Source organism: Paramisgurnus dabryanus, chromosome 6, assembly GCF_030506205.2.
Source record: "Paramisgurnus dabryanus chromosome 6, PD_genome_1.1, whole genome shotgun sequence".
NCBI lineage: Eukaryota > Metazoa > Chordata > Actinopteri > Cypriniformes > Cobitidae > Paramisgurnus > Paramisgurnus dabryanus.
The window spans coordinates 7531594-7556534 of NC_133342.1; the positions used below are offsets into that span (position 1 = coordinate 7531594).

Genomic DNA, 24941 nt, shown 5'->3' on the forward strand with positions numbered 1-24941 from the left:
CGTCACCAGCTAAGCTCACACGGCTCTGGCTAAGCCAGCCTGCCGATGAATCATAACACACTGGACCAGCTACACAATCAGAACTCTTATGTATTTCTGAAGGAGGGACTTCATAGAACAAGGAATTATGAACACGTTATATTGTGCACAATAAACACACGCAAAGCTTCAGAAACGCAGGGAAAAGGGACGCTTTAAAGGACAAGTTCGGTATTTTAGACTTAAAGCCCTGTTTTCAGATTGTTTATGGTCAAATAGAATGGTTTTGACTGAAATTTCGACATTTTCGGCTGCCCTGAGAATTTTCGCGTGTTTGTGTTTCAGCTCAGACCTCTACAATGGGTTTAATGGTGCACTGGAACAATCCTTCCTAAAATGCATTAAACTTTCGTTTACAAAGACGTGAAACTCACCGAGTGGTCAGGGGTGTTCACTGATATGCTCACACAAAAATCGCTGCAAAAGATGCTTTCCAACAGCTGTTTTAGCATTCGTTGTTAACTTGTGGACCTATTTCCCCAAACGCCTCACACCCGTACATTCTTCCGCTTAGAGCTTGAATAATAAACACTCCAGCCCAGGTCGTGGCGCTAATCCGCCTTTGCCAATTGCAAGAATAGAAACAAAGTTCCCGGCGCGGAGTAATACCGTACCTCACAGGACGTCTAATACAGTCAATGGAGTTGGTAAAAACTACGATAAAACCTGTTGGAATGCGTCTTTTGCAGCGATTTTTGTGTGAGCATACCAGTGAACACCCCTGACCACTCGGTGAGTTTCACGTCTTTGTAAACGAAAGTTTAATGCATTTTAGGAAGGATTGTTCCAGTGCACCATTAAACCCATTGTAGAGGTCTGAGCTGAAACACAAACACGCGAAAATTCTCAGGGCAGCCGAAAATGTCGAAATTTCAGTCAAAACCATTCTATTTCACCATAAACAATCTGAAAACAGGGCTTTAAGTCTTAAATACCGAACTTGTCCTTTAAGGTTTTACATGTCAAAAACAACACATATAGAATAGGCCCATTTTATTTTTTACATTTTTGTGATGCCAGTAAAAATTCTGACTGGGCAAGTAAAATACTGAACCAATAGATTTCTCCCCAATTTTTTCCAAAAGAAAAAAATAACCCATTATACCTATTATGCAGCCATCACAAAAAAAGCATAAACAAAAAAGAATTGCTAATTACTGTAGTTATCAATAATTGTTTTGCATGTGCTTTCTTTTTTCTGTGTAGTTAAGTAAAACTACATACTGACAGCTCAGTGTGCCCTATACTAGCCAGATTTCCTTCACCATGATTTTATGCGCGTTTTGAGTTAGGCCTATCGCATCAAAAACGAGTGACGGAAACGCCAAATTTCGATGAAACATCCATCAATTCCATTAAAAAAGTTTGTATGCTGGGTTGAGGTGGTTTTTGATTTATGAAAATGAGTAAATGTGAATAAAAAGAGATGGAAACGCATTTGCATAATTAATTCTGACGAACATTAAACACATGGTATTTGTTAATCTAGCTGTTTTCGCTGGAGTTGTCTTTAACATATATGGAGCTCGACGTCGTCGCAAAGTCTTTGCTGTTAGTGCTAAAATGCTGCATTCCTTCTTCTGTGCACAACATTCAGTTTGGCAATTACAAGCTGCACTGCCAATAAATTAACTTAAACTTGCCCCATCGTGACTACATGATGTAGGTATGTGACAAAAAAAAAAAAATTCTAGAAAATTCATATATAATTATAACCATATGATAGATAATAAAACAAACTTTAAAATGTTTTTTAAATGATTAAAATCGGATAATTATTAAGAAAGTTATGGCATTCTTAAACTCGAATATTGGGGGTCATTTTTGTACCCAATTAACACAGGAAAACTATGAAAAACTGTGACCTCTTCCGCTTGACCAAACACTTCAAAATATCATAACTTCCTTATATCTTGGCCTATTTGCATAATTCAAACACCAAATTGTAGGTAATTAACAGCCCAACAAAGTTAAGATGACATCTTTTTAAAAGGTATATAAAAGAATTTTATTATTTATGATTAACCACTAATTAATGAAACCGAGAGCATCAATTCTGTCATATGAAATCAAAGCCCTCTCAAATAAAAGCTATATTTTTATATATTAAAGAAACATCTCATTGTTTCTTTAATATTTCTTAATTGACTAATAATGCTGGCGAGCAATTTAAATGGTCAGATGTTATTAATACATTAATTGATGATTATGTTATTTATCATTAATAAATCAATAAATGCATGCATGTTGCATGCATGTATTTATTTATATGTTTGACAAAATCATGCCAATAATGTAATTTAGAGATTCTAATCCTTCGTTCTGTATGATTACTTTAAAAAATAATGCACGGATTGATGAAAACGGAGAAGTTTTGGAAGCCAATATGATTGAATGGGCGATTCTGCTTTTGAACAACGTCACTTGCGGATCTTAAAAAGGCACATGCGAATGTTACAATCAATCCCAAACTTCACATAATTCAAGTTAAATGTATATTCTATAAAAAGTATTTGGTTTGAAACAAAAAAATACTCGCCTTCATAAAGGATTTAAATGCCAAACACGAGACAAATTTTGCTTCGCTTATAACTTTTTTCTTACGACAGCAATCTTGGAAATTCGAACGTGAGAATCAACGTGAGGAAGTAATTTATGTCACTAGTATATGGGCTTTAGAGGTATTCACAAAGCAAAGATATGACAGATTTCCTAAGTCACCAACGCGTCTGGCGCTGAATACCTGCTGGGAACACAGCCGTGGGAACAAAGCGCTCGTGCGTATTACGTCATTTTGTCACATACCTACTACATGGAGTACTGTCATTTTATAAGTGCCTTTTTTTGTTTTCTGTTGGTTACTAGGTTACCAATACCACCTTAATATGCTCGAACAACTTGATGGAAACGCACCTAATAGGCTTTATGACCAGCTGCACTACTTCCTGAACTTCAACCAGCTCCTTGTTTCCTGTCTGCCATTATTGGACAAACTGATTAATCCAGGTGTGTCTGATTATTGTTGTTGTGACTACTGAGGTCAGGCGCACCTGGATTAATCAGTTTGTCCAATAATGGAAGACAGGAAACAAGGAGCTGGCTGAAGTTCAGGAAGTAGTGCAGCTGGTCATAAAGCCTATTAGCATTTGTTTTCTTTTTTGCGAATTTTGAAAAGATTCACTTCACGTTTGTATGGAAACCCTGTTCCAAGATAACAACCCCTCAGGTCAATATGGGATTGCCATGGAAAACACTGTACCTCATAATGTGAAACAAACAACGTGTCCGTATTTTGTGCATAAAACTGTTAAAATGCTTTGCTTTCTTCCTCACTTACCGGTAGCTTGCCTGCATTATCATCCACACCGCGTCAAGTTTAGACTGAGCTTTGGTGCTTCTTACAAGAGACAATTCACACCTGCATCACACATTTAACGAGCAACAAAGACAAAACCAATCATAAAGCGACGTAGGTTAGAGAGGCGGGACTCAAGAAAGGAAAAGCCAATCTTATTAGCGATGTGAGTTACGGAGGCGGGACTCATTGCAGAGAACGAGATCTGTTAACCATTTGTGTACCACAAATAGCGCTATTTTTACAGAACGCAATTGTAAAAGAGTTTTAATCTAATTTAGTGGTTTCTGAATAAATTCATGTTAAATAAAATAAGCAATAAGTAAAAAAAACATGAAACAGACGTACATCAGTTGTTATATAAAGATCATTTTTTTGTTGAAATTGTATATAGGGACATTTAGTGTTTCCTGAATATTCATATTCAAAGTCATTTTAAAGTCGCCATGAAACGGAAGTAGCGATTGCCTTATTTTCCCAGTGGTGACGTATATCCGAATGAAACGGCTTTTGAGATGAAATAAGGCAGGGCTGGATTTGAATTTGTCCATCGAGATCTGATTGGATCGTTTGAAGTTGGGTCGTGTTGCTAATTGCTAATCACTGCGATCTTCTCCCGGACCCCGCCCACCTGCCATACTTTTGACCGGAAGTGAAGAGAGATCGTTTTGAGGAGGGGAGGAGATTTGCATTTTTGATTAAAGATTATGAGCACACACGAATTTTTAAAAAATAATGAAGCTCACAGATAAGTCATTTGTTAATAATACCACACTATTAAAAATACATATATAGTTTTTCATTTCAATTTCATTGCGACTTTAACTTCATCTCTAGTCAAGATAAATAATAGTAAGTTAAAATGAATTGATTAAACAAAAAATTGTAGGCAGCAAAAAAAATAAAAAATTACTGTGGGGACATGTCCCTATAGCGTCCCTACCCAAATGGATGCCCTCGGCTCGGTGGGTAGCACTGTTACCTCACAGCAGGAGGTCCTGGTTGGAGCCCCTTCTGGGGATCTGTGTTGAGTTGGCATGTTATCCTTTTGTCACTGTGGATTTACACCAGGAACTCCAGTTTCCTTTAATTGGAGGTGCCAAATCGCCTTTTTCACGTGTGTGTGTGGATTAATTTTGTATGGATGAATCGTTTGTTTCTGTTTCACAGAAAAAGTCATACTAGATTGATTGCCACAATTTTTGATAAAAGCAATGCTTTAAAAAAATGTTTTTAATGACCACATCACTCTCTCACAAACGCACACACAGTCTCATTTAAAGACATAGGCCTACCACCTAATCCCAGACTTTGCTTAATTAGTTTTACACATGACTGCCTAAACATCCCATGAGCTTTTGTTACACATTAAATCACCTGTATAAAGATGCAGAAGACCATAAGAGCTTATAATGAACTTAGGCACAGAAGTGTAAGAAGGTTGCTGAATATATCAAATGAATGTAATTACAAGGACATCTAAAGCACCAGCACGAAAATGAAATGAAATTTATTATAAGAAAATAATGCAGCCCAAGGTGTTAAAGCGGCACAACACGAAGCCACTTATACCACGGTTACCAAAAACATTACTCTGGTGCCTATTTTTAAGACATTTGACAAGTTAGGTGTGCAGTTATCAAAAAATAATGCATACCTGTGAAACATATCTCAACCAATCAGAATACAGCATTCAACAGACCCGTGGTTTAATGAAAAATGATTGACATGCTCAATGTTAAAGGGATAGTTCACCCAAAAACTTGTAAGAGTTTATTTTTTCAGTGGAACACAAAGGAGATATTTGGATAAATGATGGTAAGCATACAGCTAAGAGTACCCATTGACTTGAAAAACAAAAACTAAAGTCAATGGGTATCTATGTCAACTATCTGCTTCATTTATCAAAATATTTTTTCTCATACTTAAAACATTTTGGTGCTTAAGCCTAGCATGAGACTAATTTAAATGTTGTCTTGATCGAAAACAACTTGCTTGGATATAGCTTAAAATATATCAGTGCAAGTGTTGTGTCTTAAGATGCACACCAGTAATGTTTATTTATAAATTATGCTTTAAAAAAATAATTTAAATATCCCAATTTAAAGGTGACATAGAATGATTGAACGGGGTATTTATCCTTGTTCTATGATGTGACATGTAGACAAAAAATATTTTGTTTGGGTCTGTAATGCCTTAGAAGCTTCCTAAAAACCTCTCTCAGATAGCTCTATTAGGGTGGGGGATTTTAAACAAGTGGTTTTGCACCTATTTGGCTCCCCTAGTGGCTTAACTTGCAATCTCATTACTGATTGGCTGACTTTGCTGCCACTCAAAAAATGTAGCCAATTATTTTAAAGTGGAGGGGCAGTGAGATGCCTGTGATGTCATAAGCATCAGTTTTTCAGATTGGGCCGTTTTCTGGCTGACATTTCTAAAAGAGGAATTTCTATGAGACTGGGATGTTTAGCATGTCTAGCACTTTTTTAATGTTTGTGAATGCGGGTAGACTACCATTATTCAACAAAGACAAGATAAAAATGGTTTTTCATTCTCTGTCCCCTTTAACTAAGGCCTAGTCTTGGCTTAAACCAAAACCTGTCTGGGAAACTGTCCCTTTGTTACAGACATAAATGATACATCAAAGACTGCTTCATGTTAAGGAGAGAAGTGATCGGATTATCTAGGGGATGATACAACAGGCAAGCAATCCTTAGACTGACTTAAACATCCCGAGTCATATCAGGGAACAGAGTTTCAATGACTCGACAGGAGCTTTTTGAGTTGGCCAAATACCAAAGATACCAAACATCTCCCCAAGCATTGTGCTTTGCAGTCTATAGGTTCATTACTCATTTGATCTGGATGTTTAAAAGCAACCTGTGTGCAGGATTTTAGGATTTAGAATAGTTTAAGTGCTGACCGCTTCTTAGAAAAGTGTTAACTTAGATGTAAAAACATCTACAGAGATAATTACAGACTTGTGAAGAGAAGGAGAAATAACCTCAATTTAGCACCAACACCTACTGTGGAGAGAGAGAGAGAGAGAGAGAGAGAGAGAGAGAGAGAGAGAGAGAGAAAGAGAGAGAGAGAGAGAGAGAGAGAGAGAGAGACAAAGTTTATCCAAAGCTTGAGTTTCTGTGGATCTAATTTTGATTTTTTTAAATAACTATGCAAGTGCGTCAAAATGTGATGTCAGCTTGCTGCAAATAAACAATGATGTATTTTTAAACAACTACAGTACATCCAGCTTAATCTTTTGCCTGTTTCACAGACTACTGTCCAAATTTATTTAGAGCATGGGTCTTCAACAGGGGGTCTGGGGACACATGAGGGTCCATGATGGGGTATTACTGGGGGTCCTCCAAATAAGTTAAGTGAAGTTAATTTTACTTGTAAGTACAAGTAAAGCCCCCCGGCTTATGTTCAGATAAATCAATCCAATTGTGTGGAAATAGGTGTCATAATTTTAAACCAACAAACTATTTTAAATGTTATTATATTTCTGGTGGAATCAAATGCTTAAAAACATCATTCATTTCTGGAGAGATAAGTGTCAAAGATGTATTTTTATTTTTTTTATTTAGCTTTTTCTTGCATTGCAGTTTTTCCTGTTCAAGCCTGATGGCCTTCAGTCTGAAACAATGAAACACACTCCAGACTTGTGGTCCTCCTCATAGTCCACACTTTCATGACATCATGTATTGCAAACTTTAGAGACCCTTCACGCGAGTCCATGTGGGTGCACCGGAGTCATATTTTGGGACAGACTCGAGCGTCACACCGGAAATAGGAGGAGAAGTTGCCCGTCAGTGTGAACTCCTTCCGTCATCTGATTGGTCTGACTGCTCTTTCACAAGGACTTCTGGGTTGGTAAAGTGCGCGAAGCCTACTGCAGTGCGGGCTTTGCTGAAGACCGCATCAAGGGGGCAAAGGGGGCGCTGAAGAGCACACTTCGAAGCGTAAAAATGACAGTTGGGACACCCTACGGACTCGTAGACTAAGCAAGCATGCGCAATTTAAGGCCACAAGACCGAAAGTCCACATGAAGTGCGCCATTTGGGACAGGGCCAATAACACAGAATTTTACTGAATCGTCATGTGATCATAAGTTTTGCATAAAATGTATATTTTGATTTTATTTTAATTCATTTTAATAAATTATGGTACCCATTGAATTCCATAGTAGGATAAACAAATACTATCGAAGTCAATGGGTACCGTCAACTGTGTGCTTGCTTACCATCATTTAGCCAAATATCTTCTTTTGTGTTCAACAGAAGAAATAAACTCAAGTTTAGATCAACATGAGAGTGAGAAAATTATTACAATTTTTATTTTTTGGGTGAAATACTGTACACAATTTATTACAGCAGAATGGCATACTATTACAAACAACTGTACAATGCTCCATTATAGGTCTAGCCTATTCTTTAATGTGTCCAGTAACATGCTACCTCAGTAAGAAAAGTGACCGTGGGAATCTGGATCAGATCTCCAGAGAAATGTTTCCTTTCCCATCCAATTAATCACACGCCTCATCCTCCCGTATGCATCCCGAAGAGAAGGCGTGTGTGTCCTGCTTGTACAGAAGACAAACTCATGCAGTGTTTTATTAATCATACTACAGTGACCAGCTATAGTGAGCCAGATACAGATACATGAAACAACATATAAGCATGATCCAGTGCGAAGCAAATCCCTTTTACAACCATAGACAAAATGGCACAGGAGAAAGAGAGAGACAGTAAAGAGGGGTGGTCTATTTCTGTCCTGAGCATCTCAGGAGATAATGCATTTGTATGGGCTCTCCTAGACACATGACCCTGTCCCAACCTTAGAATGGGAAGAGAGATGGAAAGGAAAATATGGATCTGTTTCTGGATCTTGTGTTCTTTCATTAAATAAAGCCAGAAAAATGAATTATACCTTTCCACTTCTGTAGAATCTGCAATAGCTTCTCAAAGCTGATTCTTATAGCAGCCTAATACTGTAGATTTAGTCCTATTAAAAATAAAGATGCAACATGATGCAATAAAAAAAACCTTTAACGCACCTTAATTTTAAAGAGTGTAATTGCTCATATGTAGAGATGTTTTAATTTTGTCTAACATGTCCATCAGTTAGAAGGACCATATGTTATATGATGAACAACCTCAGTCAGTTCGCAGCCAAGCCAGCTGTCGACGGTTTGTAAATAGCTTTCAGTGCGATGCATTTCTCCAGTGGAGAAAGCTTTTTAAGTAGGATATAGCCTGGTCGGTACTTTAAGGCCCAGAGGAACATTTGTAAGACAGCGTTTACAACACAGCTTTTCTGCACAAATGTATACTTTAAAGATGAGGTTTAGTTTTAACACGGTTGCTGTGACAACGGCATCCACAGCTGCCCTTGAGCTCTGAGTAACCTCATGAAGAGCCGACACTTGACTGCTAGTGAAAACCCAGATTTGAAGAACAAGAAAAGGTACTGTAGGTGAGTGATAAAATACAGGACTGGAAGAAACTGTAACCAATATTAAATGAAAGAAGAGTTGAAGTTAAAACTAGCAGATATACGCACACCTGTGACCGCATTTTAATTAAATTATTAATGCGGCATGCCTGCAATTCTACAATGCAGGGTTATGTGCCATTAAAAATTGAATATTGAATGCGTTTTAAAGTCCAGTTTAGGTCCTGATTTTTGCATTGTTGAGATTTATACTATGATTCTTGATGTTTGGGTGTCCCAAATACACAGTGGTTAATTTTTGTCCAAAAAAATCCAAACTGCTGTGAGAGTGCTGGATCTCATTCTGACAGAAAAGAAACTTGTGATGATTGAGTAAGTCAATTAATTAGATGATGATCTTAACCATTATGTACCAACCACAAGAGAATGGCACTATTAACTCCACATTATCATAACAAATGTGTTTTACACACATAAAGTCCAGGAAAAACTAGCAAAATGCCAAGGTTCATGAATCATACTAAAACAAACACTGATCCCCATAATTGTGGCTTTAAATGAAACAAACCATTAACATCTAAAACTAATAAGCGAACTGTGTTTTCTACAGCAATATTTTTAGTGAACATCCAGAAATAATGTTTTATAACAATTTTGAAAAACAAAATTCAATGTTTCTCTATCATTTACATAACAAGCCAAGCCAAAAAGTAAATACTGAAAACTTTGTTTTACATTGTGTGAACATTAAAACATGACATTGTCATAACATTTGGAAATTCCTCTAACATTCAGACAACCAAAAAACTTTTTAAAATAAAACATTTTGGAATGTTGGGAACTTTCAAGGAATTTTCAAGGAACTTTTCTCTGTTGGTTGGGAATATGCAGAATAAATTACATTTAATTGGAATAAAATGAAGCAAATTAATATATTTATATTGTTAACAAAAATATTAATGGGATTTATAATTGTATTGTTAATAGCATTTTATTGTAAATAAGTCAATTGTATTTTAGGGGTTCATCTATCCACAAGTCTCTAGGACCATAGGTTTCCAATAGCGTCAGCAAATTTACTTAGCAAAATAAGTAGACAAAAATAAAATAATAGTCAAAATACACATGAATACACATGTTATTTAGTTTAGCTGGTTATTTTTTGTTCTGGTGGTCTTAAATTGCCTCTTGAAAGACTGAGTGATAGATCTTGACTTTGAGAATGACCTTAAAAATGGCCATTTGATATTTCAGTGACTACCAAAGATGAAGAAAACAGCATAAAATGAGAGCTTAGTCAGGGCTGTCTGGAGTATTTTGAGTTATAAAGTGCGCAAGGCCTGTAAACATGCCTGAGTCATTTAATAAGACCAATAAGACAACCTTCAAATGTCAGCGGATCCTCAATCAAAGACGTCAGGACATGACGTGATGGAAATGAAAAACAGAACAGCATGTTGCATGTCACATTTATCATTGCAAAGAAAATCAAAAGAGCATTAGTGATGTCAATCACTTTGTGTACACTATAAAAAGTAAAAGATGCTCTACTTTAAAAACAAACAATTTGAATACAAAAGTCAAAACATTCACAATAAAGATGCATACAAAATGATTAAATATTTGCTATTTATTTATTTATTTGTGAAAATATTTCGTTTAAACAGCTGCCTTTGAATAAATATCAACTTTTGTTTTAGAGTTTGTTGTCTTGACTTTATGTTGCTAAAGGCACAGTGTTTTCACCTTGTTTTCCATTTCCTGGAACAGTTCCTAAATAATAGTTCCTAAATCTGTCCTGATTGTCCCTTTTCATAACCATGAAGGCCATCTGATTCAATTTAAAGCTGCCATGTTTTATCTAAACAACTTACAGTGCATTCAAACTCACCTGGGGTTTTAGTAAACTCAAACCACAACCTTTGCATTGCTAACGCAATGCTCTACCAATTGATCTACAGTAGCAAGTTCAGGCCAGTGAGGAGTTTTCTTTAAATGTCTAGAGACATAAAAACATGTTGTTATTGTTTAAAGGACATTTCTAAATGCAAAAGAGGTGTCATGCAAATGACAATTTGAATAAATGAAAAGTAAAACATCAGAAGCTTTGTTTTAAACGATTCACATGAGTTGTTCTAGTTTGAATCACATTTGATTCAATGTGTTTTATTTTACAGTTTTTGGAGGATTAACACTGTCTAGTTGTTACTCACAATGTTTTATGTGTTCTCTATTAAATGTTGTTGATCCATTTAGTCCCACTAAACCCGTGGGTGGTAATACATCTGTTTATTCCTACAAATCCTGTAAAAACATCTTAGAAAAACATCTGAAGTATTGATTACTTTCTTAGAATTGTTGACAGTCATGTTCTAAAAATAGATCACTTGAGCCCTCTTGTGGTGAATTAGTGAATGCAGTGTATGTGAAAATATGAAACAAAGGATTTTGTACATTCTAAAAAATACTGGATTGTTTTTAACCCATGATGAGGTAAATATTGGGCAGCACACATCGCTGGGTTAAAAAAGTACCCAATGCTGGTTTGTTGTTACCCAACCGTGCACCATAGTTAGACTACGCAATACTTTTTAATCTTTGTGTATGTGTTCACTTATTTTAAAATATTAGTATCTTGAAGTATTTACTTTATTTACTTTAGCCCTCTAAGGTTTATTAACACACACCCCGACAGGCGCGCGGATGACATCACAGTACCGCGAGAGCGATTCGAAAACAGATTCCTACGAAAGATTTCGTATCGCTCTCGCGGTACATTGACGTCATCCGCTTCTTGGTTCTTACGGCGTTGCATGAAGTCGATCCTACTGGCTTCTAAGAGGCCTCAAAAGAGGAATATGAAAAACCCTTTGCATCTTGGGAAATGTAGTGAAGCGTAACTAAAAGAAGTAAATATTAATCGTCTCGTAAAATTGGCAATCCATATGCTAAAGACAAAATATTCATAGATAACTAGGATCTGATCATTTTTTTATTAAGGTGTCTGTTGATTATTCCTAGCATAACTAGCTTTTAGTCTCGAATGTACACAATGCTAAAAATTAGGCGCAGGAAGAATGCGTGTACGCCCCTTTTCAAGTTCACAACCCCGAAAACTACATTTCCCTGAATGCTCTGTAAAGCATTTACTGGACTCCCTGGGGCAAGGCATTCTGGGAGTTGTCGTTTAACCTCTCCGTGCCTGGTTTTCAGATGACGTCTGGACGAGCGATATACACGAGTATCTCTGCAGAGGGAAGTCCATCATAGAAATGAAAATAGAGGCCAGGTAATCCCACTTTCATAACAATTTCTGACAAAAACACACTCGCACATGAATCTAATTTGCATTTGGGTGAGGGAAAACGACAGTAAAGCCGATTTCGCCGGTTGCGCATATGTGAAAGACTCCGTGTTTATAGCAGCGTTGGTTGTTTTCAAGTGAAGCAGCTAAACGATCCGGTTTCATGTCGTAAATGCACATTTATCTTCATTAGCGATTTCTGGGAGGTTATTTGTGATGTGAAGGTTAGATATATGAGCTTGAGTTCAGCAGAAATAAGCAAGTTGACGGATAAATGACAACAATTGAACGGCCTTTAATTTGCCGCAGTGTGTTCTGGGAGGATTTAACGCAAACTTTTGCATCATTATCATTCACAAACACATGAACATACGCCAGAGATTTAATGTAATTATGCAATATGGGCGCTGTTGACATCCGGCAAAGGAGTCATTGACCAATCACAGACAAGATTAATGTGTGCAATGCTACAAAATAACAACAGACAACGTGTCGTTTCATATGCAACAATGCTGTTGATATAATCAATGGATCATTTGTTACAACAAAACTTAAAATCTCATAGCATTTAAACTTAAAACATGACAGGAGCTGTCCAAATTATGTGGTGAGCCATATGTTGACACTCCATCAGTTTCTTTCTGCTGAAATGAAAGTAAAATGTATTTTAGTGTGTATTGTTATTCCTATTATCTTATTTTCTTATTTCTCTTCTTCCTCTTGTAGACTTGTTTGAGGTTTTGGAAACATGTCCAAGAAAAGGGGCAGGTAGGTCAAATTTCAAGTAAACATGTTTTACGGTGATGCAGTTTGGCTTCCAACTTTTATGGATTGGCCGATGCTTTTTATCCATGCAACAGTGCATTCAAGATATATATTTTAAGTATAAATGTTCGCAGGGATCGGACCCATAACTTTTGAGCTGCTAAAGCAATGCTATCTTCTTCAATGTCTATATGGACGTTTTTGCTTTAATCTCTCTTACTGTGGTGCAGTGTTAGTTGCTTTTAAATGACAGTACCACGGCATATGCTTTTACCGTCGTGTATTTGCCAGACACTTCCAAATGTGCTTGCACAGCGTTCAAGGGCATTTTTATCCGTATGTGTTATCTCTGCGAATTGAATCCAAAACCTCGGAGTTGCTTAAGCAATGCTCTGCCGATTGATATACAGGGTTCCCACGGGTCCTTGAAAGTTTTTAAATCTGGGGGGAAAAATTCAAGGCCCTGAGAAGTTTTTGAAAATCTACATACATAGTTACAAGTGATTGAAAGTGCTTGAACCTATTTTATGCAAGAAGTTTTATGGAAAAAATCTATATTATTCTCTGTGTAGTGTAGGATAATATCATAAAAATTCTAGACTTTTTAAGCACACATGTTAAACTGTTTGCTTTAAATACTTATATCTTCTGTATGCGAATGTTGATTCATACCAAAATGCTTTTTTGCATAGTTATGTTTGACACATGAAAACGTCTCGGGTTACATATGTAACTGTTGTTCCCTGAGAAAGGAACGAGACGCTGCGTCTTTGGCAATATTTCAGATAGCGATATACTTCCTGGCTCCCGCGTCACCCTTTCTTTGTGGTTAAGCCTCACCATTGGTTGTATCCTCTAGATCCATGCGCTCTTCCAACAAGCAACGTCTTGTGGTGCCATCCCAAAACGGAAACAAATCACTTTCGCGTACCTTCTCTGGATCTGTCCCACATCTGTGTAATGATCTGCCTGTTGATGCAAGATGTTCTGATTCTGTAGCCATCTTTAAGAATCAATTAAAAACCCATTCTTTCCACCAACACCTGGCTTACTAATACAGAGTTCAATATTTTTCTATCTTTTTTCTGTTCTTGACAACTTTGAAGGCGATTTCAGATTTTTTTTAAAAGTTAAATATCAACGAAATGCTTATTTATTCAACTTTCTGATGATCTATAAATATTAATTTTTTTTAATTACCCGTATGACTGGTTTTGTGGTCCATGGTCACGTATGGTTTGGTATCTAGTGACATTTTGTTTTACAACATTGGAATCGAAACAAGTAGAATCGGAATTTGGATTCGATAAAATTCGAATAATAACTAACCCTAGGTGGAAATCAGTAGTGACCTACACTATTATGTGAATATCAATTATTAATAAGTTAACTGATAATAATTATTATATTAGTATCAATAGAGCAGTGTTGTTATGCTTTGTGTATGTTAATTTTCCTGACCGCAGCTTGTTAACCAAACATTTATCGTTAACTGATAAGTGAAAGTAACCCATACTTTAAATGTGACCTCTGCATTTAACCCATTCAGTGAATAGTGAACACACACACACACACACACACACACACACAGAGTAGTAGGCAACTACCCCGGCGCTTAAGCTGCCTTACTCAAGGGCATCACAGTAGCAACCTGCCGGCCATGAGACTCGAACCAGCAACTCTCGTGTTACAAGCCCGACTTTCTAACCACTAGACCCCAATAAAATACAGATAAGATTTTAATATTAAATCCAACTCTTAAAATACAGTTGACGGTTATCTGTGACCCGGTAAAAACAATACAAACATTTAATTCAATTTGAACGTGCAAACAGCAGCCACAACAGAACCAGGATTCATACATTATCCCATTTTTACGCTACATTACATTATCAAAGAGCACGCGATCAGTCCAGAGGATTAATATCCAAATAGGGCGGATCTACTACATTGGCCATTTCTAAAGCAGGACACATTTCAGAAAGTGTTGCTTTTGTGTCTTCTTTCTCTGTTTGTTTGAAAAGGTCAGGGTCTACTAGTACGGGGCGATCAGCGATTGTCTGTCCAAATGTGTACTAGACGGACCGCACACGTCTTCGTGCAGCTTCCAAACCATATTCAAGCACGGACAAATGATTTCTCAAACAAATTATTACTTTACCAGACCTCAGGGCAGCAATAATTCACATCATTTACAAGCCATTCACAAATTAAGGATAAAAAAAGTGGTAAAATGTCTGTAGGCACGTGTCAACACGCACCATGCTCTAACAATTTTTTTTCTTTTAACTGATAATATTAATCATAAATAATCATAAAGTCATAAATCCTTACCTTTAGTTAACCGATCAATATGAACATCTCTAATGTAGATGTTTAGATATTGAAAATAAAGTAATCTAGTTTTTATTGACTTGAATATCGAAATGCCAAACATATTGATTCTTGGGATATGAGGATTGATCGAGTATCACAAGCAAAATAAAAAGAGCCTCTAAGTTAACTCCTGAGTCCTGTCAGCATTGCATTGTGAGCGAATCTTTCAAACACATTAAGGAGCGTAACATTTCCGGCTGACGTCACAATTTACAGATTAGCTGGCCAATCAGGGACACAGCGCTTTTCAAATCGATGAGTTTTCTACCAAATCAGTGCGTTTCAGGAAGAGAGTGAAATCAGGAGCTACAAAAAAGTACGGTATGTGGAAAATAATGTGTTTTTTAACCGTAAACCGCACAAACAGATTGTTTTATACAAAATACACAAAATAACATTGTTTTTTTTTAGCAATGAATAGGTGCACTTCAAACGGATGAGTTTCAAAATAATTAACCCCTTACAGTTGTCATGAAGGGCAAAATTAGCTATATAGACCAAAATTATTATTTTTTTGTACCAGGCTGTAAACATAATTACTTTCTGCTGTAAAGTTGGGCATTTTAACATGGAGGTCCATGGGAATTGACTCCCTTTTGGAGCCAGACTCTAGGGGCCAGTCGATGAATTGCAGTTTAAGTCACTTCCGTGTTGGCTTCACAATAGAGACTGAAAGGTTGCCCCTTGGTTTTAACAGTAGAAATGTTTAGTGACGGTTTCACTCCAGTGATGTGTGAATGATTGAACTAAGATGCACTCTGCTGAGCTTTTGGTTAACTTGAATACAATTTGCAATGGATTGCAAGTACTGTACATGTTGCATTGTCTTCTTAATCACAATTTATGTTTCATCTTTGGATCAAAGAGGGCCTCATTTATCATTTATAGTAAGGTGGAAGTCATTCCTTGCATATAGCCATAATATGGTACTCTTGATTCATTCGATGGCATACTGGAGAGAATATGCTGCACAAAATCCATAAAATAATATATCATGATTTGAGACGGAAAATGATCATTGATTAAATCTGGTCCGCTTAATAGGAAACGCAGCAGTGGAGAGCTGAGTGACAGTCTCACTCCAGATCCCAACAACCTGCTGGGTCGACGAATTCAGCACAGCTGGAGAGAGAAGGGAGCCTTGACCAAGTGGAAGGGCACCGTTCTGGACCGACTCACCGTCAACTCTTCCTTATTCATGGTCAAGTACGACGGGTTCGATTGCGTCTATGGCATCGAGCTCTTTAAGGACGACAGGGTCTCGAACCTGCAGGTCCTCACTGAAAAAGTGGGTGAGTAGGAAACTCTGTCACTCTGCATACAGGAAACAAAGCAACGACAGGAAATCGCACATGTGCAGGGATGAGCTCTCATACTGTAGTGTTTACACTATAGTACATAAACATTATTTTGCTTACAAGTAACTAGTAAACATGCTGTGGTACTGAGGATACTAGCATATATTTTTTCATGGTTTTAGACTTTTTGTGTAGTGGTAATGATACATATCATTATTAAGATATATATTGTTATCAAACTTGTGATACTTAATCTCATTTGATTTTTTTTATTGGGAAATTGGTGCAAATCTTTTTTAATTGTTTACAGCTAAATCTTGCATGTTCACTACGTTGCTCTTAGGTTCAAAGCTTCAAATATGGTTATAAAATCCCATCATGTCGAGTATAATTTCTTTCACGAGCTAGATTGAATCCATTGAAAAACTTGGTTAGCCACAGAGGGTTTGTTAAAAATGAAAAAGTTTACTGCAGATATTGCCTCATTTTGCAGTGTTATTAAATTTTTTCCTGTATGAGGATATGCACACATCTGGTCCTCAATATAGTGCCACTGGGATGATGTATTTTTGTAGGCTAACACGCAAGTTAGCGGGGCACTGACTCCCTCGCCTAAAAGCCCATTCTTTTTTCCCAAACTTCATTCATTTCAATTTACTTATATTTCTATGGCACTTTTAAATATTTTATATCATACCAAAGCGGCTTAAGATAAAATAGAAACAAAAACAAAAAAACACAGAAAAGCAACCAAGACAGCTGATGACTCCGGGCCAGATCCGCACCAGAGCTGCTGTGCGGATCCGGCCCGGAGTCTTCTAAAAACCAGTCCCTCCAAAAAAAGGTGATTATGGAAGCGCATGATTTAACGCATAATCAGCCAAAGTCTGCATGTTTATGCGGGGGGCCGCATTTTCTCAAATACGTCGCACTTTCTCAGCATAAATTGCAGATTTACGTGCGTAAAATATGCGGGGCTTGCATGATTTCATAATCCCCGCATTTTCGTACCAAAAATCACACGTATCTTATATATAGCAGAAAGTTGAAAAATGTTGCATTTACTTCACACAAGCGCAGCCATGTCCCCTGTTGCCATGGTTATGAAGTAATGTGATTATGTGACGTGAACATCATTGAAAAGCTGCAAAAGCAGCAAAAAGTTATTGCAAGTTCCCGCAGTTTTTGCAAGTTCCCGCAATTTCATTGCAAGTTCCCGCAATTTCATTGCATAAAATTGCATAAATATCCTGCATATTCCATCACATTTTTTAAGAAAACCTGCCACAAGATCAAGGATTTTTGCCCGCAACAATCACAAAAACCAAGTTTTTCTGGAAGGACTGGAAAACAACAAAGCATGGCAGTTTTTAAAAATAGTTTAGGATGGAGTATTTGAAATTAGCAAGAGTCATTTCTAATAAATAATGCATAAAGTAGTATTACATTCCAGGCTATATTATGAATATAGTATGTATGAGTATTACTAATATCACCGTAACATTCACTCTTCTTGTATCTTATTGCTTTGAAACCCATTTTAATGTGATTACATTTTAATTTGATACATTTCGATTACCCTTCAAGTGAACAACAAGATCAAGGTTCCACACGACGCAGAAGAGCTGGTGGGAAAAGCGGTGGAGCATCTGTTTGAAAAGGAAGACGGCGAGAAAAACGAGTGGAGGGGGATGGTGTTGTCTCGCGCTCCCATCATGACTAACTGGTATTATATCACCTATGAGAAAGACCCAGTACTCTACATGTATCAGCTCTGGGACGACTACAAAGACGGAGATCTGCGGATCTTACCTGAAGCAGGTAAATGAGCGATGATTAAGTACTAAATCTTTTTGAAGATCATTTCACTTGGAGGCATTATTGATCATTCTGCATTGATGAATTTTGGCCTTAGTATTACAATGGTAACTTCAACTGGTTGTTTCGCTTACAGGGCATTAATTAAAATCTTTAGGCCGCTTAAGATAAAATGTTTCCGTTAAATACAACCCATTTACGGGTCCGACCGGAGAACCAAGCGGGTTTGGGTCTAAAAGTTTCATGTGTGACTCAGACACGGGTTGGTTGGGTATAATATATTAGCGAACTCGGGTTTGGGGTAATTTGCCGAGCAGACCCGAACTGTCCCGCGTGCTAATTTCCATTTATCCAGACCTGTCAATAAATTTTAAATGCACATTTTAGCACTTACCTTGGTGTCGTAGTCAGATAACAAATAAAAAAATGGAGAAGCTGGCCAAATCGAATGATGGCCACCACCTTTTCTTTCTGTCTGACTGGTGCATGCAGGGCTGCAGACACGTTGGTGTTTTTGGACCCAAGATTTCTAGTGTTAATTAGTGGTTCCCATCGTATAACTTAATACATTTTGTTTAATTCAAATTCTAAGTTGAAATTGTTTTATGTTATGAATTGTCTTTGAGGGGCTGTGTGGTAATACGAATTGCATTACGGTTTTAAGGCACGGATCAGATATTTTTTTGGATCAGCTAAAAAGTCTGTTTACTGGTATTTGGTCCAGTATTAAACGCCCAAAAAGCATGTCTTAAATAAATTTATGTTGGTCATTACGGAAATGATATGTTGCACCTGTGTTCTTTAATATGGTCCTTGTCAGTAAATCACCCGTAGAAATATTCACTCCCATTGAAGTAAAAAACTGCAAGAAACTCCCACTCAAATTTTTGGAATCGCGTTCCCGTTTAGTAAATCTTGCCCTTAGTCTTATCACAGAATCCAAGATAAATTGTATACATGGCTGTAAACACAATAGACATTAAGGGGGAACATGTAATATAATGTAATATATAATATTCTGATTATATGCCCCCCCCAATAATCAGAAACTTAATTTTAATATACTATATTTTTAATATACAAACATATAGCCTTGAATGTTTTGGTCCCCCAAAATGTTGTGTTTATGGCCTTGAGATGAATTTAATTAAACCCACTTTACTAGAAAATAATTAAATGCAAGATAAACCTTTTTGAGTTTCTATGATATTCTTGCTTGGGTTTCCTCCCATATTGTGTTTTATTGTCCCCATCTTGAAAAACTCACATTCAGTTGTGGAAATGTAATAGTACACTTTTTGAAAAGCAACATATTTTGAGGTGGCTACAAAGATAGCAAGCAACCATTGAAATTTAAATTAATTTAACATCATTGTGGCGATCAGTGTTTGCTTTAGTTAACTTGGGCCCCTGACTCTTGTGCTTTAATGTTAAGTTTTCTTTGGCTGTTGAAGCAGTGTTTTAAAATACATGTAATCTACACTTAAATCTAATGTGATCAAGTTATTTAATTGTAGATTTACCCAAATCATATTTCTGTGTGCATGCGGTGTTAATGATGTGTAAAAAATGGGTAATATTACAGTGCTAGTTGGAAGCAGTGTCAGGTCTGTTTTTTCAGATTGGTAAAACATACTTAGAAGGTTAAACTACTGAATCAATCTCTGACATCATAAATCAGTCTATGAAGCTCATCAGTGGTGACATTTAACAAAAGAAAGCTTCATGCTGCAATGCATGCTGGGTACATACTAATCTAATCCATGACTCCCAGCATGCATTGCAGTTGATTGTTTTAACTGAATTAATTTGATGATTGTCACAATTGTTGAGATTTGTAGAATGAGTGATGATGTCTGAATGTGTCAGTATTTTTTTCTGTTTAACATCAACATCATCATGTAAAGCAGCTTAATTGAATATCATCTTGACATCTTCTCAAAAAGCAACCAATTTCAACTTAACTTTGAAACACATCTTTCTTTTCCAATGCACATGTATTTCTACATAAACACATACAAATACTGAGAAAAGAAAGATTTAACTTAGTGAAAGTCAAGGGCTTAACTAAAACAAACACTGATCACCATAATGATGTTTTCTTAAAACTTCTATATTTTTTTATATTAAAGGGACTGTAAGTAGGATTTTAAGTGTTTTATTAGTCAAAATCAATGTCTTTATTCATAAATTTGTCCTTGTTGGTGTCAAATGACCTCTGCCAGTGATCTGACTTTTCTTTGTAAACTTAGAATTTCTCCTTCCATGTCGTTTCGCCGTATTGATAAACTATAATAGCAGAGAGGGACAAAAAGCACTAGCCTACCAACGCATTTCCACAACAGGTTTCATTCAGAACACGTGAACCAGCTGCAACGGACAAGGAGATCATTGATTTCATAACGGCTACAGTAGTTGCAACACGCATTTGGAAAAGCGAGGCGCAAGAGAGCACTGTCCGTTTTGAATGCAAAATACAATTCCACCACTAGATGGGGTAAATCCTACTTACTGTCCCTTTAATTGAGGGTGCAAGCCCGATATTAATTCAGTGGGATTAACATTGACAAATCAACAAGTTTTTAACATTGCTGTATGGGTAAAAGACTGCATTTTTTTTAAGACAAAAGAAGTCCTTTAAATTATGATGCATTGGCTGTAAGTATGCGATTGTAAAATAATTGAATTTCCTTGTTTCTTCCGCAGAGAATAAACACCTGCTCCCGGCAGACCGAAAGCCCGGAGAGGAAACCGAGAGCCTTGTGGGTAAGCAGGTGGAGTACGTCACTGATAAAGGGGTGAAGAGAACTGGCCTGGTCATCTATCAAGTTCCCGCTAAGCCGTCCGTTTATTACATCAAATATGACGATGATTTCCACATCCACGTGTATGACCTGGTGAAGACCACCTAAACGAAACAGACGAAAACAAAACAGTCCCACTGTCTGACCTTTTCATAGCTTAAGTATCATCGCATTGTACCTTCTCATACAGTTTGCCTTGCTGTGAAGGGCTGGCGGAGGTATGAAACGTTCAGGGTTTGTTCATTTGTGTTGATGTTGTTATTGACAGGTTAGGAAGACACTTTAATGTTTATATGCCCGTTAAACAGGTCATTTTGATGTACTTACGCCGGGGTACTTTTTATTTAGCTTTAATGCCACGGCAAAGGTCAGTCTCATTTGAGATTTGTATATGAACGTGCGCTCGTGAAGTCCAAATTGCTTCTTTTGAATTGTAAATAGTTTTGCATTTCAGCAATGCATACGTGAGCGAGACAGTTAATATTAAAAGAAAAGGAGGAGGGCTTCATCTAAGATTTTAAGTAACTGACACAGTTAAAACCTATTTATTATATAAAAAGCTTATAAACAATTGCTGTACAAATGCTTATTGGGACTTATTGTCGGCTTTAGGTGCCGAATAAAAAAAAAACAATCGGCTTGCTTAAAATGGTAGGTATGTTCTGTGAAAGATGTAGCTTACATCTTAGTCCAGAGGTGGAGTATATGTACCTTTAACTATGCCTTTACCTGTGTCTAGGTAAGTTGGGTGACATCATCAGGCCCTATTTGTAGCACTGTAACAATCCAAGAAAGATTTGTCTGTTCACCTGTGTGAAAAAGCAGATGCGCACTTATGTCATGCATATCGCCAAAGGATTTTTTTTTGCTTAGATTTTTATTTACTGTTGTAAAAAGACTAATGCCGTTTCGTGAGATAATACACACAACAGTATGAATATATGTTCATTTAATAATACTAACAACAATCACTTAGATGGTTAAATCATCAACGTTCAATGCATGTAGCCCAGTTCTGTGACAGCAGTTTAATACTCAGTTTAGTCCAATCCAGCAGGCTGGATAAACCAGTTTGATTTCCTTAAAACTACTTTGCCTTACTGTGAATTAAAGGCAGTTCATGAATGACGCCTGTGTATGTTTATGTTCTTAAAGCTTGTAAAGAGATTTAACCATCATAGCCGACCCGAGCACAGCTCTAAAACATTTTACCATTTCATTTTCTTGACGTCTGACGGGTTTCACTTGTGCACAGGTGTCGGTGTGAGATTGAGCTTTATGTTGGTGTAGCTTTTTGAAAGTGATAAAACAGCAAATCTGTTTCACATGACATTCACATTTTGTATGTAAATAATGCACATATACGTGTTGTAATTGGCCATCTGTTTGTGTAGCTGATGTGGGTCTTTTTTTGCTTGTAGCATTTGCACTTTAAGCTGTTGAGTGTACAGTAGCTCCCACCTGTCTCACAGAAACATTAAAAACACTGCAAATGTGAGTTGCATAAGAAAAGAAACCATATGAAGTGTCTTACCTGATTAGCATCACCAAAATGAAAAAAATAAACATATGAGGCTCAAAACATTGTAAATTGAAATGATTTGACCTTGCAGACTCTTAAATGCCAAATTAAAGGCATTTAATTCTGTGTTCTGTATTTGTTATAAATACCATATTCTTAATAGTTTGTAGTTTTTTGGTGGCCAATAAATTTCATCACCAAAATGATTTTGTTATTGACCTGCACATGAAGGGATTTATGTAAATGTAATGCAAAGCAGTGTTCTCTGAAGGGATGTGTATTTTTTCTGCTATCATTTGCATGTGGCTCAGTCTCAGACAGACTGAAGGTTTTTGAATCTCTTCAGTAGTGCGCCACCGAGTCCTCATTGGTTTATTGTGTAGTTTTCTACTTTGATATTTGAAATACACAGCACGTGTCATTTATTTTGAGAAAAGTTCTCAAAAGATCAGACGATTGTAAGCTCTGGTTGTTAATTTGGATAGCTCAGTGTAGGTAATGGGGGAAAATAAATCACATTATCTAAATATGAATTGTCAAACTTTCAGCTGTGGGCATAGTTTTAGCTTTTTCTGTGCCAGTATATTGAGCAGACTGAAATTCTGTATTTTGTTTCATCACATTTGTACTATATTTCAAATGGTTTGACTTTAAGCTGTTAAAAGTTGGTTTCATGATTCTCAAGCTTTTGCTGTTTTTTTCTTCTGTCCGTGTACAAGTAATTCTCTCTCTTTCTTCTTTGTAGCGGTGTTTAATTGTGCAGTCCGCAAGTTTCCGCCGAATCCTTTGGTTGTATTTATCTTTTCTTTTGAAAATTTAAGTTACTTTATCAGTAGCTTCGTCCGTTTGTGTAATGATGTCATCATAATTAAAAAGAGATATTTTTTGCACTGAACCTTGTTGTCATTGTAAACAAAGTCTAATTGTTTTATATTTTTATAAATGAGGACTTCAGATGCAGAGGACCTCAGATGCAAAAGCCTTCAAACACCACTTCCGTCAAAAATTAGATAATGATATTAAAGGGGTCATATTATGAGATTTTTTAAAAGATGTAAAATAAGTCTTTTGTGTCCCTAGAGTACGTATGTGAAGTTTTAGCTTGTAATACCCCACAGATAATTTATTATAACATGTTAAAATTGCCACTTTGTAGATGTGCCATTTTGATGAGCTGATGAAATGCAAACACTGATCGCAATGATGGTGTTTTTTTATTGAAACTCAATTGTGGTGTCAATCTCTCTCTCTCTCTCTCTCTCTCTCTCTCTCTCTCTCTCTCTCTCTCTCTCTCTCTCTCTCTCTCTCTCTCAAAAAAAAATGCTCATTTACAAGAAAATATGTCACGCACTTCAAATGTCGGCTCGTTATGAAGTTCTGCATTCATAAATTGCATATTTCTTCACAAAAATGTCAATCTCTGGCCTGCCATCTCAATTTCTGACTCTGAGTCCTGCTCAGGTGCGCACACATAGAGTGCATAATTCTACGTTACTAAGTTCAGTTTAATTCAGTACATTATTTTTTTTATCAAATTAATTAAACTGAAAAGTAACTTGCATTACTTTTAAAAAAAGTTACTCAAATATTAATGTGTACATTTATAAAGTAATGCATTACTTTACTCGTTACTTCAGAAAAGTAATAATATTATGTAATGCACGTTACTTGAAATGCGTTACCCCCAACACTGTGTGCGCCACAAGTGTCTTTTGCTAGTTTGAACCTGGCGCAATTATCATTGGCAGGTTTAGCGCCACGTTGTTTAAATAGCAAATGTTATTATATTTGCTGTGTATATATAAAAAACAATAGTGATGGGCACATGCATAATGTATTTTAAAAGTATATAAAAAAATGCTTAGATATTGTTCTATTGCAATATTTAATCTATAAAATAAAAGGTAACACTTTACAATAAAGTTCATTAGTTATTATCACTGTAAAAAAATCTGTATAAATTACAGTATTACTGGCAACTAGCTGCCAATAACTTACTGTAGATTTTATATTTGTTATTTACTGGCAACAGTTTGTTCATAGTTAAATGAACATGAAACATTTTCAGTCTTTATCTTCTACAGTAAGTTACTGGCAACCAGCTGCATATTTACACCAACATTTTTACAGTGTACTATTATTTATCTTAACAAGAGATGAGTTGCTATATCTTATAAAATGATGTTGACTTTTTACAACTATATTT

The 24941-nt window shown here is 36.5% G+C and overlaps 1 protein-coding gene across 2 annotated transcripts; it reads left to right on the forward strand.

Annotated features, from left to right (window-relative positions):
- The first annotated feature begins 12023 nt into the window (after nt 1-12023).
- On the forward strand, nt 12024-23625 carry LOC135744018 (spindlin-W). Of its 2 annotated transcripts, none has more exons than XM_065261941.1 (5): nt 12024-12137; nt 12879-12920; nt 16338-16585; nt 18179-18412; nt 21116-23625. In XM_065261941.1, exons 2-5 carry the CDS (start codon nt 12901-12903, stop codon nt 21319-21321), a joined length of 708 nt encoding a protein of 235 aa, XP_065118013.1. In that variant the 5' UTR covers nt 12024-12137; nt 12879-12900; the 3' UTR covers nt 21322-23625. The 2 variants fall into 2 exon arrangements, with proteins under 2 accessions (XP_065118013.1, XP_065118014.1); XM_065261942.2 differs by lacking the exon at nt 12024-12137 and adding an exon at nt 12664-12759.
- The last annotated feature ends 1316 nt before the right edge of the window (nt 23626-24941 follow it).